At 48.2% G+C, this 16,179-nt stretch overlaps 1 protein-coding gene and 1 pseudogene across 2 annotated transcripts in view; one reads left to right on the top strand and one right to left on the bottom strand.

The window, feature by feature from the left end:
* Positions 1–3,818, top strand: part of LOC101395853 (solute carrier family 23 member 1-like) — a 54,614-nt gene extending 50,796 nt beyond the window's left edge. The window contains exons 9-12 of the mRNA XM_087431134.1: positions 1,387–1,578; positions 1,921–2,029; positions 2,126–2,221; positions 3,559–3,818. Coding sequence (XP_087287260.1) covers positions 1,387–1,578; positions 1,921–2,029; positions 2,126–2,221; positions 3,559–3,818 — 657 coding nt within the window. The remainder of the gene's footprint in view (positions 1–1,386; positions 1,579–1,920; positions 2,030–2,125; positions 2,222–3,558) is intronic.
* Positions 1–16,179, bottom strand: part of LOC101397583 (WD repeat-containing protein 91-like) — a 50,994-nt pseudogene that overhangs the window by 27,780 nt on the left and 7,035 nt on the right. The window contains exons 6-12 of the transcript XR_015552224.1: positions 15,020–15,031; positions 13,063–13,264; positions 11,091–11,284; positions 10,190–10,336; positions 8,709–8,803; positions 8,377–8,545; positions 6,195–6,303 (exon numbers count right to left, since the gene is read on the bottom strand). The product of XR_015552224.1 is annotated as a WD repeat-containing protein 91-like (transcript). The remainder of the gene's footprint in view (positions 1–6,194; positions 6,304–8,376; positions 8,546–8,708; positions 8,804–10,189; positions 10,337–11,090; positions 11,285–13,062; positions 13,265–15,019; positions 15,032–16,179) is intronic.

Raw genomic sequence — 16,179 nt, 5'->3', positions numbered from 1 at the left:
AATACAGCATGGACATTTTAACGATATTAAGCCTTCAGATCCATGAATGTGAGATATCCTTCCATTTATTTGTGTCTTCTTCAATTTCTTTCATCAGAGTCGTATAGTTTTTATTGTACAGATCTTTCATTTCCTTGGTTAAATTTATTCCTAAGTATTTTATTGTTTTTGATGCTATTGGGAGAGGATAGTTTTATTTTTTTTTCAGATATTATGCTGTTAGTGTATAGAAATGCAACTGATTCTGTATGTCGGTTTTTGTATTCTGCAACTTTACTGGTTCGTTGATTAGTTCTAACAGTTACTTGGTTGAGTGTTTTTTACACATTCTCTATACATAAGAGCATATCATCTGCAAATAAAGACAATTTTACTTCTTCCTTTCTGATTTGGATGCCTTTTATTTCTTTATCTTACCTGATTGCTCTAGCTGAGACTTCCAGTACTATGTTCCACTCCTATGTTGAATAGGAGTAGAAAAAGTGGGCACCCTTGTCTTCCTGATCTTAGAGGGAAAGTTTTCAACCTTTCAGGGTTGAGTATGATATTAGCTATGGGTTTGTCACTTACGGCTTTTATTGTCTTGAGGTATATTCCTTCTATACCCAATTTGTTGAGAGTTTTTATCTTGAAAGAATGTTGAATTTTCTTGAATGCTTTCTCTGCATCTATTGAGATGATCATATGATTTTATCTTTCTTTGTCAGTGTGGTGTAACACATTGATGGATTTGCAAATGTTGAACCATCCTTGCATCCCTGGAATACATCCCACTTACTCATGGTCCTTTTAATGTGCTGTTGAGTCCAGTTAGCTAATATTTTGTTGAGAATTTTTGCATCTATATTCATCAAGGATATTGGTCTGTAGTTTTCTTGTAGTATCTTTATCTGGCTTTGGTATCAGGGTAATGCTGGTCTCATACAGTGAGTGTGTGAAGTAAATATTATTAATACCATTTGGTTTGTGGAGGCTGACATTTGGAGAGGTTAGGTAATGTACCCAAAGCCACACAGCTAGTTAGAGGCAGAGCTGGGATTGACTCTCAAACCTCCATTCTTAAGCACTTGGCCACTGCCTCCCTAGAGACTTCTTGCCTCGCTGTAACGGCTTCTTAGAGGACGAGCATTTGAGTCAGGACTTGAAGACAAGTGTGAGAGCAGCCGAGTGGAGAGGTGAGGGCAGAGGCCGGGATCCAAGGTCACACCCTCATCCTTTCCCAAACCCCATGTGGGAGCACAGGGGGCACCATTTTGGGGTTAGGTGGTGTTCCTGCAAGTCCACTGGAGTGATGTTCCAGGTGCCCCGGGAGCAGGGCAGAGGCCTCTGGACTTGTGGCCTGGCTGGTGCTGAGCTCCTTGTCACCCATCTCCTTGAGCGCTGCAGGTGGTGAGCAGGATGGTGAATGTCACTCCGGGCTGTGTGCTGCTCCTAATGGGAGTATTGGGGAAGATCAGGGCTTCCTTTGCCACTATCCCAACCCCTGTGATCAGAGGCATGTTCCTGGTGACGTTTGGGATCCTCACGGCATTGGGGATTTCCAATCTGCAGGAGAGGCAAGGCACCCTTGGAAAAGCAGTAGCACTGCATCCCCTGAGAGGAGCCCATGGGGATGAGATGAATGGTCCCAGGAACCACACTGGCCTTCAAATGGAAGAAATAAATAGCCAGTATCATCCAAACATCTGAAAAACAGAAATTGCATCAGCTTGCATTAGATCATCTAAACCACTAAACTCCCAAGGTCAAGTTGGAATTGGGGCCTGGCTGGCCCACTGAGAGCATGTGTCACTCTGATTCCAGCCTTCCTCCCGACTCTGGTGGTGGTGGGAGGGGAGGGGGCTTTTGAGGGATGTTAGATTGACGTGCAGTACAGGTGCCAATGCTTCTGGGTTTGCCATGGGGGCCTCTCTCCTGCAGTACGTGGACATGAACTTGTCCAGGAACACTTTTGTCTTTGGCTTCTCCATCTTCTGTGGGATTGCCATTTCCAAATGGGTGAACAGGAACGCTGAGATGCTCCACACAGGTGATTCTCCATCCTCTAGACTGTGACCACTCCAGTGGAAGAGCCAGTGGGGCCTTTTGTCCCCAGGAATCTCTGTCACTTTTGTCTCGACTCTAGGAATTCTCCAACTGGACCAGGTCATCCAGGTGCTGCTGACCACGGACATGTTTGTAGGGGGATTTCTGGGCTTTCTACTGGACAACACCATCCCAGGTAGGGCTCACTTTTGCCTATAAGCTAGCCGTTTGGGTAGATGGTCAGTATTTGGCCACCCACATTGCCTCTCTGCCCCGGATTACCATGTCAAGCTGGCCACAGCATACCTTGAGGAGGCCCTGGGTCTGAGTGGGGTGTAAAGGCATGTATTAGCTTTCTAGGGTTGCCATAACAAAATACCACAGACTGGGGGGGCTTAAACAACTGAAATGTATTTTCTCACAGTCTGGATGCTAGAAGGCTGAGATCAAGGAGTTGGCAGGGTTGGTTTCTCCTGAGACCTCTCTCCTTGGCTCCAGAGGGCCACCTTCTTGCTGTGTTCTCATGTGCCTTCTCCTCTGTGTATGTGCAGACCTGCTGTCTCCATGTTCTAATCTCCTCTTCTTAGAAAGACATCAGTCAGATTAGATTAGGGCCCATCCTAATGACCTTATCTTTAACTTAATCACATCTTTAAAGGACCTATCACCAAATAAGGCACATTCTGAAATATGGGGGGTTAAGGCATCAACATATGATTTCTGGGGGGACACAATTCAGTCTATAACACAGCTCTGAGGTGAGAAATGCACCAGAAGCAAAACCAAAAAGATACAACCCCATCCCCAGAGCCTGCAGTCTAGTTGGTGAGGGAGAGAACACACGTATTCATTCACTCATTCATTCATATTTTCAATAAAAACCCATTGAGCACTTGTTGTACTCCAGATGCTATGTACTGAGAATACAAAGAGCAGAAAGACATGCCCACTGCCTTCCGGAAGTCCACAGGCTAATAGGGCAGAGAAACAAGAAAACAAACAATTACAATACACAGTAACAAATGTGATGATGAGCAAACTGAGTCTATAAGTGCTGAGGACACTGAAGGTGAAGAGTGCAGAGCTGCCATCCCAGATGGGTTTCAATGCTGCCTTCTTGATCCTGGCACAGCCTCTCGACAGGACCTCTATGCTAGCCCCTGCTTCACAGTATTCTATTTTCAACCTTTCTTCTCTCTCCCAAGTATAAAATGCATCTGCATTCCAGAAACATTAAATGCAGAGAGGCCTACTCCTAAAGATGAGGAGAGGATGGTGGTTCATATACGGATCCTACCTCGGAGCTCTGCACCATGTCAGCCCCACAGTGGGAGCTCAGGGGATGTCTGATGAGCTGAGCTGTGATTCTTCAGATGGGCTTGGAGGAGGAGGAGGAGGAGGCCCTTTTGGCAGGTGGAGGGCATTGAGAGGAGACCTCATGAGTGCCTGCAGAGGGCAGCAGAGGCTCCCTCCAGCCCACCTCGGCCCAGCTCCATCAGGGCCTGGCCTTGACTGCTCACTGTCTCCTATTAGGAAGTCCAGAGGAGAGAGGCCTCTTGGCATGGAATCAAATCCACGAGCAGTCTGAGGAGACTACGAAGGCATCAGAGGTCTACAGCCTCCCCTGTGGGATTGGCACAAAGTTCTGCACTTCCTCCTATACTCGCTACCTCCCCTTCTGGCCGAGACTGGAACATGATAGGATAGGTGAGGTGGGAGTGTGCCAGCTTACCCTCTGCTCCCAGGATTCCTCAGGAGAGTGTCTGAAGGGTGCCACAGAAACCAGCATGTAAGCAGAACTGTCTGCACTGCTGCTGGGAATGTAAATTGGTACAACCAACATGGAAAGCAGTATGGAGTTTCCTCAAAAATTTAAAAACAGAACTACCGTATGATCCAGCAATTCTACTTCTGGGTATATATCTGAAGAAAATGAAAACACTAATTCAAAAAGATATATACATCCCCATGTGCATTGCAGCATTATTTACAATAGCCGAGATATGGAAACAACGTAAGTGTCCATTGATGGATGAATACATGAAGATATGTGGTATATATATATATATACACGATGGAATATTATCCTGCCATAAAAACGAATGAAATCTTGTGATTTGCAACAACATGAATGGACTTCAGGAACATTATGCTAAGTGAAATAAGTCAGACAGCTCTGCCCTGGAGCAGCAGGGGGATTGGCCACAACCTCCAAATTCCCTGCTGAGCCACAGAGGAGATCTCTGTGGAATTGGTTAGGGCACTTTTGGCTGGAAATGAGAAAAGTGTAACTCAAAAATGCGAGATGGGATTTATTGATTCTTGCAACTGGGAAGGAAGGACACTGGGAGAGCTCACAAAAACACAGGAGGAATTGTATGAACAAAGGATAATACTGGTAGATAGTATAAAATCCAAAACGTCCAGGAGAGCATACATGAAAAGCAAGTCTTTCTCCCACCTCTGCCTGCCCCACCCTGTAGAAAATCTACAAGAGAGCACTCAATTTTACTTTTTTCCCCCAGCTTCCTTTTCACAACATATCTTGACTCTGCTCAGGCCTACACAGCTGCCTCTGGGAAGCTGTCCCCACCCGCCGGCAAACTTGACACATCCATGCTGTGACCACCCAACAACCATGCTCACCATAGCACAACCTGGTCCCAGATCTAGACCCATCTACGGTGGGATGAGTCACTTTGCTACCACAAGGAAAAAGGATGTGGACAGTCCCCTTTCATAAGAATAGCCAATGCCAAGTCAACTCATTTACACCTCACAAAGATCCTCTCCGATTGGTTACTATTAGTACCCCTATTTTACGGATGACAAAATTGGGCAAAGAAAGGCCCAAGGTTAGAGCCAGTAAAAGGAATGGTCAGGATTTAAACCCAGCCCATCATGCTATCCTGGTGTGTTCTGGAATCTCTGATGCCTAAGCCAGAGGGAAGGAAGTTCCTGATCTGGACCCTGCTCACCTACCTTCCTGTCCTCGCCGATGCTGTACACGGTGTTCTCATCGTAGCTGAACTCCACGGAGTAGACCTCCTCGCAGTGGGCCTTCCAGCTCATAGCGCACTCATGCTGCTGCATATCTGAGGCAACAGACGCCGCTGAGATTCCCGCCCGGGCCCTGGGGAGGCATCTGCCCATGACAGGAGGCACCCCTTGCCCTCTGCCCAGTGGGTGGGAGCTGTTCTGGAGGCAGAGTGCCTCCAGGACCTGACAGCGGTCACAGGGCTGACGTCTGCTGAAGAGGCCAGGCTGCCTCTGAGCCCCACAAGCAGCTTCTTCCACTGGGTCAAAAGTAAGGTTCCGGAATCCCTGGGCAGAGCCCGTTTGTCTAGGAGGACACACAAGTCCTTCCTAGGAGGCCTCTGTAACTTCCCACCAGGGGACCCTGGGGATCTGTTAAAGATACAGTCCCTAGTCCCATCCCTGACCCTCTGAGTCCAGGTCTCCTGTGACAGGACTGGCATAAGCATCTTTAAACAGCATGCCAGATGATTCCCATCTACAACGTTCTAACACTTCTTTTGTGTGTGTGAGGGAGATCAGCCCTGAGCTAACATCCATGCTAATCCCCCTCTTTTTGCTGAGGAAGACTGGCTCTGAGCTAATATCTATTGCCAATCCTCCTCCTTTTTTCCCCAAAGCCCCAGTAGATAGTTGCATGTCATAGTTACACATCCTTCTAGCTGCTATATGTGGGATGCAGCCTCAGCAGGGCCGGCGAAATGGTGCGTCGGTGTGCGCCCGGAATCGGAACCCAGGCCGCCAATAGCGGAGCGCTCACTTAACCACTAAGCCACCAGGCCGGCCCTGTTCTAATGCTTTTATGGGGAGAATGAACTAGCCGCACCGAGAGGACAGGACAACATCAGCTCATGTGTCTTCTTGGATCTCACTCAGGCCTGAGGACTCAGATGCAACACCTCAAGACTGAAGGACCGCTAAGCTCCACTCTCCCGCGTCCACTGACACTGACCATGTGCAAGGTGATTACAGAGGGTGCTCTGGAAACAGCAGACCCTGACCAAAGTTAAGCTCTATTGTGAGCATCTTGAATCGGGTTTGCAACAGCCTCTAGTCTAGCTGGCAAAAATTCAACTCTCTTCTCTGAGACATTTAAGGAGGGGACCAGGATTGCCGTGAGCACACCTACTTACCAAACAGCTGGATGACGCCGTCAGCTGCCCCTGTGACCAGCAGGTTCCCGTTGTGATTGAAGGCCATGCAGTTGATACCAATGGGCTCCAGATCCAGGGAGAACTGGAGCTGGTACAAAAAATAAAAATAAAAAGTAAATGTAGTGCAATAATAAACCAAAATTCAAGACAGTTGTCTCTGGTAGGGGGAAGAGACCAAGACTAGGGAGGGGCACACAGGAGCATAAAAAGTATTGGTAATGTTTCATTTTTAAACTGTTGTGTATATAGGTGCTTATTTTACTACTTTTATTCTCATTATACCATATATCTACAATTTCAATATTCTTATATATGTATTCAATATTTAATTTGAAATTTTAGAATAACAAGTAAACATAAAATTAGAAATCATGGTAAGTGCCTTGAGGAAAACAGCAAGATTAAGAAGGAACTAACCAAACTGGGTTGTAAACAGGAAAGCTTCTAAGAGATGCTGGAGGACAGATGTCTGCCAGACAGGGTGGGGTAAGAAGCCTCTGGAAAGGGGGCAGCACACAGGAAGGGCCTGCGGCTGCAGGATGAGAAGGGCAGGAAGCACCAGGAGGCCGGAGTGTGGGGAGGGGCAGCGTGCAGGGCCTTGAGGGACAGGGGATGGGAAACCTGGAAGAGCAGGAAGGAGCGTGACGTGCTGCAGTGTCTGCCTGTCCCCTAGGTGGTGGTGGGGAGACGGGGGGTGGGTGCCACAGCAGGAGGTCCTGCAGCTGTCCGGCTGAGGGGCACTAGACAGTGGGTCTAGGGTGTGTCCCTGGAAGTGCAGAGAAGTGGTCAGACTGGGAAGACATTTGGGAGGTGGAACTGACAACGTTTGCTCATAGATTGGTGGTGTTGGGTGAGGGAGAAGGATGGGCCCGGAAACGCACTGTTTCTCAGTGGGATGCAGGAAGACTAGAGGAGAACAGGTGTGGCGAGGCATGTTGGTCAAGAATTCGGGTGTGGCCCTCATAGGCCTGAGACACCTGTGAGACTTCCCATTGGGAATTTACACCATCTGTACCAGCAGATGCAGTAAGGTGCAAACTGAACACTTGGAACACAGGGCACCTATGAGACAGGGACCCTGCAAGCGTCCAGCAACATCAGGAAACAATCTGTTCAACATAAGGGCCACACCACTTTTGAGCACCAACACTAATTTTAACAAGGAACATCACTGCCTTTTACAGAGGTGACTTCAGACATCAATGAATCTCTCTAGGTGTTAGGGTCACAGCTGCAGGCATCTCCTGTTCTGCATGGGAACGGGTCCTCAGCTCCTGAGGAAGGTGGGCCACATGGCCCCGTGAGCAAGCTTTCACAGTTCTGTTGCTTCTCAGAATACGCATGTGTCCTCACTACTCCAAGTGCTGCTGTCATTTTTATGCAATTCTAAGCTAACAGGGAGTCAGAAGGAGACTCCAGTCGTCTCCCCAAAATAACCACTGGAATCACAATATTAAGTGAAAGAAGCCAATCTGAAAAGGCTGTGTGATTCCAACTATACGATATTCTGGAAAAAGCAAAACTATGGAGACAGTATAAGACCGCAGTTACCAGGGGTTGTGGGGTGAGGGAGATGAATAGGTGGAGCAGAGGATTTTTAGGGCAGTGAAAATCCCCTGTATGATACTATAAGGGGGGATACATGTCATTACACATTTGTCCAAACCCACACAATGTTCAACACCAAGAATGAACCCTAATGTAAACTACGGACTTTGGGTGATTATGTTGAGTCAGTGTAGATGCATCAATTGTAACAAACGTACCACACTCTGGTGGGGTGTTGATAGCTGTGGAGGCCATGCATGTGAAGGGGCAGGGAGTATACGGGAAATCTCTGTACCTTCCTCTCAGTCTTGCTGTGAACCTAAAACTGCTCAAAAATAAAGTCTTTACATATAAACAAAAATTAAATTAAAAAATTTTTTACATAAACCACAAGGGCCCTCTCATAGGCTCTGTGTGACTTCTCAGTTTGTGGCACAATTCTGAATGACTTAAGTTGCTAGCAATCTGCCCAGCTGGAGTATTACTCCTTTTCAACACTTGAACTTTGAAATTTCCTCATAAATCAAAACCTGAGGAGACCAAAGCAAAGAGAGCGAAGAGACTCTCAGAAATCGAGTCCTGGGAGGGTGACCCGCGGGGGCAGGGCCCGCACCTGCTGCTTCATGGTTTTCGTGTCCCACAGCAGCAGCTTGCCAGGAACCTGGTTAGTGCCCTTGCTGCCGATGTCTGGTGCCGAGAAGTCCACCTGAGAAGCGAGGCTCGGAGCTGCAGCTGAACAGACGAAAGAGGCCCCGCTGGGGCTGCAGGCGAGAGACAGGATTCTGCAACAGACAGGGTGGGGCAGGGTCAGCACTCCGCCGGCGCAGGGGAAGGATGAGCTTCGGCTCTGAGGCTGGGGCCCGCCACAGGAGGTGGGGCAGAAGGCTCAGCAAAGGACCAGGCCCCGCAGAGCACAGTGAGTGGGGGGTGTGGCCTCCAGCTCACCTGGGCATATCGTCGTTGACAGTGATTTCACAGAGATTCTTCTTGGCTTCCGTGTCATAAAGGCGCACTGTCCCCACACCACTGCCCAGCAAGAACTGGAATGAGAAGGGGCGGCAGGTGTGAAGAACAGCATGGGGTCAGGCCCGGTCAGGGAGGACCACGTGGAGCCAGGCCTGCTCCTGTGAGGTACGGGTCTGGTCAGGCTGCAGGGGTGAGGCCCCTCCACTTATCCAGGTAGTTCTCTGAAATCTGGCTAAAAAGGACCTCATTTCACATTTAAATAAAGACATCAGAGCTGACCTTGAACACAAGCACAATCACAAAAGGATCTGTGGACGGCAGAGAGGTATCACCACAGACACAAGGCAGTGGGAATGTTCTGGCTGATTAAATGAGACCCTCGGATCTTCCCTCCCTTTCTTTCAGTTTTAAAGCCCAGCTGTTCCAGCCCTTCCTTCTTGCTCCTGACCTCCTCACCACCACTTCCCTAGGTACTGGTCCCGGTGCTCACCACACCTGGGTCACTGGCCCATGTGCAGATTCTGGGGACAGCTCCAGCTCTGGGCCTGTGAAGGCCTCCAGAAGAAATAGAAGAAGCTATCCTTGCCTTCAGGAATTTGTGATTTATTTGGTGAAAAGCTTCAAAGGTAATAATGACTGCTGCCAGAAGAAAGCACCAGAAGCAGGTCTGAGGGTGTCCCCCAGGAATGTTCCCTACATCAGGACCTCAGCATTCACTTGGCAAATTACAGTGGTACAGGGTAAGCCCCAAGATCCTAGTACCATAAGGATAATTCCTGCAGTTGTCAAAAATTATAAAAAAACAAGGTTTGCCCCTTGGGCTGCCTGGTATGATCCCCTCAAAATGGAATATAATGAAAGAAAAAACTATAAATCAACTTTACCTCCTTAACTACAAATCCTATCACAAATATTAAAGTCCAGAAGGAAGATGAACCCTGTACTAACACAAATGCATTAGACCTGGGAACCATGAAATAGGACACCACCCCCACCAGCTTAAGGTGCTTCCCTTGGGGCCTGGCACAGGGAGGGGTCTTAGCAGTCGGAGGGGGCAGCTGAGAATGTTCAAAGTGGGTTGTTAGAAACCGCGGAAAGACGACAGGAGCTCCTGGGGGAGAACAGGAAGTAAGCCAGTCCCTCCCCAGGCAGATGGAGAAGCGGGCCAGATCACCACAGGTGGGAAGAAGGCCTCTGCCATCTGACGGGAGAGCGTTCTCCAGGTCCCATGCAGTCTAATCACAATTCTTGTGAATCCAGTAACCTCCCTGCCACCCCCCGACAGATGCCCGCTGGGACAGTCTTGGATGTGTGGTCCCCAAATTCCCAATGACAGAGAGAAGGGAGGGGGTCTGGTTTAGCTGCCTCAACTTGGCCTGTGGTGGCAGAGCTGGGTGGAGAGCCCTGGGGAACTCGTCACTTAGAGCACAGAGCGAGCAACGAGGCAAGACGTTACTCACCAGCCTGTCCTGCTTGGCAGCCCACTCCAGAGAGAGCAGCGGCAACTTGGAAATGGACGACGCTTTGGTCTGCATGATGGGGCTGAAGGACCACACTTTGATGACCCCATCTACAAGCTGGTGACCCTCCGCCCTGAGCAGTCCACTCTAAGGACAAAAAAAGAGGGAAGCTGTTAGCATCCTTGCCTCAGTCTGCCGTCCTCCTCAGCTAAAGCCCAGAGGATGGATGTTCTGACTTTCCTACTGTTTTAAAAAATAATCCCAAAGTGCCTATACTCCAAAGGTGGGCATGGACGATTTCTAGAAATATTTATTCATCCAAGAACTAGCTATGAAGCACCCATTGTCTGCTAAGCCCAGTAGTAAACCCTGAGGACAGAACAGCGGGCAACCTGACCCCGCGCTCAGCCATTGCAGGCTCTGGAGACGGAGAGCCTCCTGCATCACAGCTCTGGAGCCCATCAGGGCTGTCAGAGCAAGGAACCCACTGACCCTCTGAACATGACACCCCGGGAGGGCTTGTTCATGAAAGGTCATGCGTTTACCATGTAAAATATTTACCTAAAAGTACCCACATAAAGCAAATTAAAATTGAGTAAGTCTTAGAGGGTTAAAATAAAAGGTAACTTGTTCCTAAAACCCAGACTCCCACAGTTAGGAAGGATAGAGGGGTTGACCAAGCCAACAGCAGCTCTGAGCAGGAGCCCCCGATGACAGCTGCCCAGTCCTCCTCTGACTGTTCAGGGGTGAGCACGGTCCTTCAGGGACCATTCCACCATCTGTACCTCCATTCGTCCCCCATCCTCCTGCCGGCCACACCTCACACGCACAGCCTGAAAAGACCAGCCCCCACCCTGGTCAGCGTTTTCCCTGGTGGGCCTCACCCCTGGCCCAAACCCACCTGCAGTGCATGATGGAGGAGTGGTGCTCTCCATACTCCTCCTGCCCCAGCACGATGAACAGCTGCTTGGAGCGGACCCCTCCGCCCTCAGGGCCTGCTGTGGAAGCCCGCGTCAGCGTCTCCAGGGCCTCCATGTGGAGCTCTGGGCAGGGCTCTCCCTCTGGGCCACTAGCTTCAGGCTTCTTCTCGACACACTGTGCCAAGCAAAGTGGGGACAAGTCAGCTGTGGCTGTCTGTGCTGGACCCAGCCATTCGCCACACCTGGGGCACACTGCGGGACATCTAGAACACCAGGCCGCAGCACTCTGAGGGGGCTCGCGGTGGTCTCAGAGTCTAGAGGAGAGAGCTCTGAATGGCGAGAGCAGCGCCCAGCTCACCCCAGGAGAGGTGGTGCCTGCTTCACTGACGGCCCCTTTCTAGAGACCCTGCTCCTCACACAGGCCCTGCTGAGGGAGGAGTGGGCCACGGGCGCCCCTCCCTGTCAGAGCTGAGGGGACTCAGGATACACACCATCTTGACAGGCCAGGCCAATGATGACAGAAGTCGGTTAGTGAGTGCCTACTGTGAGCCAGACACTGTGTGAATACGACTGATTCTCTCACTTAATCCTCCCCCAAACCATGTGGATCCTATCATTAATGCCATTTTACAGCTGTGGAAACTATGACTGAAAGCAGCATCAGTTAAGTAACTTGCTCAAGGTCAAGAGCTGGCCAGGGGCAGGACTTGGACGTGAAGCCAGGTCAGTCAGAGGTAAGCTGGCCCCTCAGCAGTACACCACCACGCCAGCCAGCACCTCCTACTGGGAGGGGGTCACTGAGACACTGAGGCCACTGGCCAGGCATAAAGACAGAGACCCATGGACAGCAGCAGAGCCAGAGCAAGGCCAGAGGCCAGAGGGCACCCCACATGCCCTGGCACCCAGGGTCTGCAGCGGCCCTTGTCTCTGCTCCTGGTGCACTAAGTGGTGGCCACCATGATTACCACCCGCTCACCCAGACATAACCCAGGCCAGGGCATCAGCTGGCATCACCACCACCCCCGGAGCTCCTGATGCTCCTCTAAGCGCTCCCCAGGGTCACAGGAAGAGCAGTTCTACAGCAAAATAATAACAGAGAAGAGAGACTGGAGCTCAGAAAAGTGCCCTATGGGAGTGGCTGAGCTCAGGAGTGTCTTTAATCCTACAGCGCCGGACAGGAGGATTTGAGATCGGAGTCATAAGTGTCTATTACCATCAACCTGGAACCCTAGAGGGCTGGGAATCGGCAGAAATGCCTTTAAAATAGGCATTCATCTCCTGATAACCGGACAACAAGGTGCTTAAGCAGTAAATCCCTCAGGCTTTTGTCTTCAACCCAGAGTATTTGAAGGAAAAGGAGGCAGCTCACACTGCCAGGAAGAGCAGACCCCAACCCACATTCAGCAGTGAGGGGAGTCTCAGGGACAGCATGCCCAGGGCCTGTGCTGCAGCACTACACTGTGTGTGCATGTCGCCCTCAGGGACGCCACTTCAGCAGATGGGCCTCAGGGGGCTCAGGAGGAAAGGCTCCTGGGATCAAGCAAGTCTCGGGGATTCAGGGTTAAATCAAGGGCAACAGGTCTCTGTGGAGTCTGAGAGCCTGCAACATGCTACCATTAATATGCACAGTTAACTTTGGGGAAGAACGCAGTACGTAAGGGGTCCCAGACCACTTCAATCACGGAACTCATCTTGTGGGAACATTTTCAGTTGGCATCTTATGGCCCCTACTTAGGGAAATGCTACATGGGGAAAAGGGACCACAGAAGAGCCAGGCACAATATCAGCAAAACAACCAAAGCACAAGCAATTAAACCCAGTTAGGCAAAACCATGCTCTACACAGCAGCATAATCAAGAGAGGTAAGAGCGGGCCCTGCACCCCCACAATTCCCACGGCCATCCACGGTAGCCGTGTGCTGTCCCCGCGGTGGGGGGAGAGGACAAGCCGTACCTGCAAAGTGGAGAGAAGCTCCTTCCTCTCCTTTCTGTGATCCTGCAGGCACCACTGCCGGTGCTGCGACCAGCTGGACTCCCCGGTGGCCAGTCTGCTGAAGAGACTCTTCCCGTGTTTGGGACCACACGCTGGGTCTGCTCCCTTAGCCTTCTGGAAGGGGAGACAACAGGCTGTAAGTCTCTTCTCGTTTGTGCCCAGGCTGTGACACGTGGACCAGGAGGGGAGCAGGAGCCAGGCAGCAGCATCTTTACCCAACAGCTCCTGGGTAGGGGACCTCCCTGGCCGTGCTGAGCAGGGCGTTAAAATGTTACCATCTCACCTGGTGGGCAAGGTCAAGAGTGAAACATGGGCAACTCTAGACCTCCTCCTCTCCGTGCTCTAGTCCCCATCATGAGAGGACAGGTCGCCAGCACCCCTCAGCCTGCCACAGCTGTCACCTGGAGGTAGATATACATCTATCTCCTTCATCTGATCTGAACAGTGAACTTTAGTTAAGGGGGAGGAGACGAGCACTTACTATGCGATGAATATGACGCAGGTCATGCCCTGTGCTTGGTGTGATAAACATTTACATCAACTATATGTTTGGGCAACAAAATAAAAATATTTATGCAACATACAATCTGGAGGGAAAAAGAAACACAATACCCTCTCTCGTTTCGGGCCAAGGGTGCGACTAAGAGAATAAACTCAACCACAGTCTGCTTGTTCCTTTCTAGTTCTTTAACTTGTTACTTCTTATGTTAAGAATAAACAACTTAAAATGATTAACATAGATTCCTTGGGACCTTGGAGTCATGTGAATATGTGTTAAGAAATGAAATTTTAAAGGACAATAAGTTTACCTGGAGCCTAACTGTGGCTGACCTACAGGGTATTTGTTATTTTTGTTTTTCTGACCGAGGTCACCTCCAGCGGTATCTACTTATGCTTGTAATAGATGTTTCTTCTAGAGAAAGTATTTGTTCTCTGAATTCTGGCTTATTTTGGGAGAAGTAGGGTTCTTGTTCAAGAGAAAAGAAATAAGAAGATAACCAACAACAACAATAATGATAATAGAGCCAACATATATCACTCATTGAATGTTTACCATACGTAAAGCACCATGATAAGAACTTCACAAACATCCCCTTAAAGATGAGAACATGATTTTAACTTGAGGAACTGAGGCTTAGAGAGGTTAAGTTACTTGCTCTACACAGGGAGAACTTGTCGGAGCTGGGATTCGCACCCAGATCTGACAGCAAACTTCATGCTCTGAGAAAGCCGAGAAAAGCAATACCATAAAGGGAGCACTTGGCAGAAAAGGACACTGAACAGAAAAGATAAGAAGAAATGTCATAATCCTGGAGCTACACAACATAACCAAGAAAAGGCCCTTCTCTCAGTGCTTCCGGCCATTCTTGAGAAGTATCCCATGGTCCATGGAACACTGAACAGGTTCCACAGATTTAGAAAGTGGAAGAAGACTTCTCTCATCTTCCCAGAAGCAAGACATGATCAAGACAACTGATAACAGAGAGGTCATGAGGTAACCATGACACCCCTCACATGGGTCCCAGGGGGCCTGTGCTTACTCCCTGGGATGTGACCTAAGTCTGACAGCCCTCATTACATAAATCCATTGATTCCTCTCCATATCTACTGATCCAGAGGGCAAATTAGACTGAAGAATTCCACAGGGGTAGCTAAACTTATATCAGACAAAACAGATTTCAAGCCAAAGACTGTAATAAGAGACAAGGTCATTATATAATGACAAAGGGATCAATCCAACAAGAAGATAAAACATTTGTAAATATTTATGCACCTGACATAGGAAGACCTAAATATATAAAGCAAATACTAAAGGACATGAAGGGAGAAATAGGCAGCAATACAATAATAGTAGGGCACTTTAATACCCTACTTTCACAATGGAGAGATCATCCAGACAGGAAATCAACAAGGAAACATTGGACTTAACCTATACACTAGATCAAATGAACTTAATGGACATTTACAGAACGTTCCATCCAAAAGTAGCAGAATACACATTCTTCTCAAGTGCACATAGAACATTCTCCAAGATAGATCACGTTAGGCCACAAACCAAGTCTTAAAAAATTTAAGAAGATTGAAATCATATCAAGCATCACAATGGTATAAAGCTAAAAGTCAACTACAAGAAGAAAACTAAAAAATTCACACATACGTGGAGATTAAACAACATGCTCCTGAACAATCAATGATCAAAGAAGAAATCAAGAGAAATCAAAAAATATCTTGAGACATATGAAAATGGAAACACAACATATCAAAACTTATGGGATACAGCAAAAGCAGTTCTAAAAAGCAAGTTCATAGCAATAAACGCCTACATTAAGAAAAAACAAAGATCTCAAATAAACAATCTCCTCAAGGAACTAGAAAAAGAATAAATGAAGCCCAAAGTTAACTGAAGGATGAAATAACAAAGATCAGAGTAGAAATTAATGAAATAGAGACAAAAAAGACAATGAAAATGATCAAGGAAATTAAGAGCTGTTTTTTTAAAGACAAACAAAATAGACAAACTTTTAGCTAGACTTACCAAGAAAAAAGAGGACTCAAATAAAATGAGATGTTAAGAGTTCCGAACATGTCTCTATAAGCTCTAACATTTTGGTTGAAAAGACAAAAGAACTGGTAGTAGAGGCCACATTTTTTGAATCTAAAAATGCCTATGGGAACTCCACAGCTAGCTCCGTAAACAGTGCTAAGGAGATGGAAAATTGGATTCCTGGGTTGACAGCTGTTTTCCAAAATAGTGGGATCCTGGCAAGTGAGGAAGTCTCAGAAAACCTCAAACAACTATTATGCAGGTTTGACAAATTTATTAACCTGACCAAGAGATCTTTAAACTAGATATCCGAGAAGAAAAGGGAAAAGAACACATATAATATTGCATTCATTCCAAGGAAAAAGTATATGGACCACAGAGGTATCCTGCCTGGCACCAAAGCTGGGGAATGTTAGAAGGGAGACAGGCACTTTGCGGCCCTCTTTTCTTTCCTTACTCACCCACTACACCTGATAAATGGTGTCTTTTCCTTTTCAACGTTTGGTGTTAAGAGTGCTCAATTCAATTGGCCC

Source organism: Ceratotherium simum, chromosome 1 (genome assembly GCF_057802395.1).
Source record: "Ceratotherium simum simum isolate JZ-2026a chromosome 1, ASM5780239v1, whole genome shotgun sequence".
Lineage (NCBI taxonomy): Eukaryota > Metazoa > Chordata > Mammalia > Perissodactyla > Rhinocerotidae > Ceratotherium > Ceratotherium simum.
Note: the sequence above shows the minus strand (reverse complement) of the source record. Positions and strands in the feature narration are given on the sequence as shown.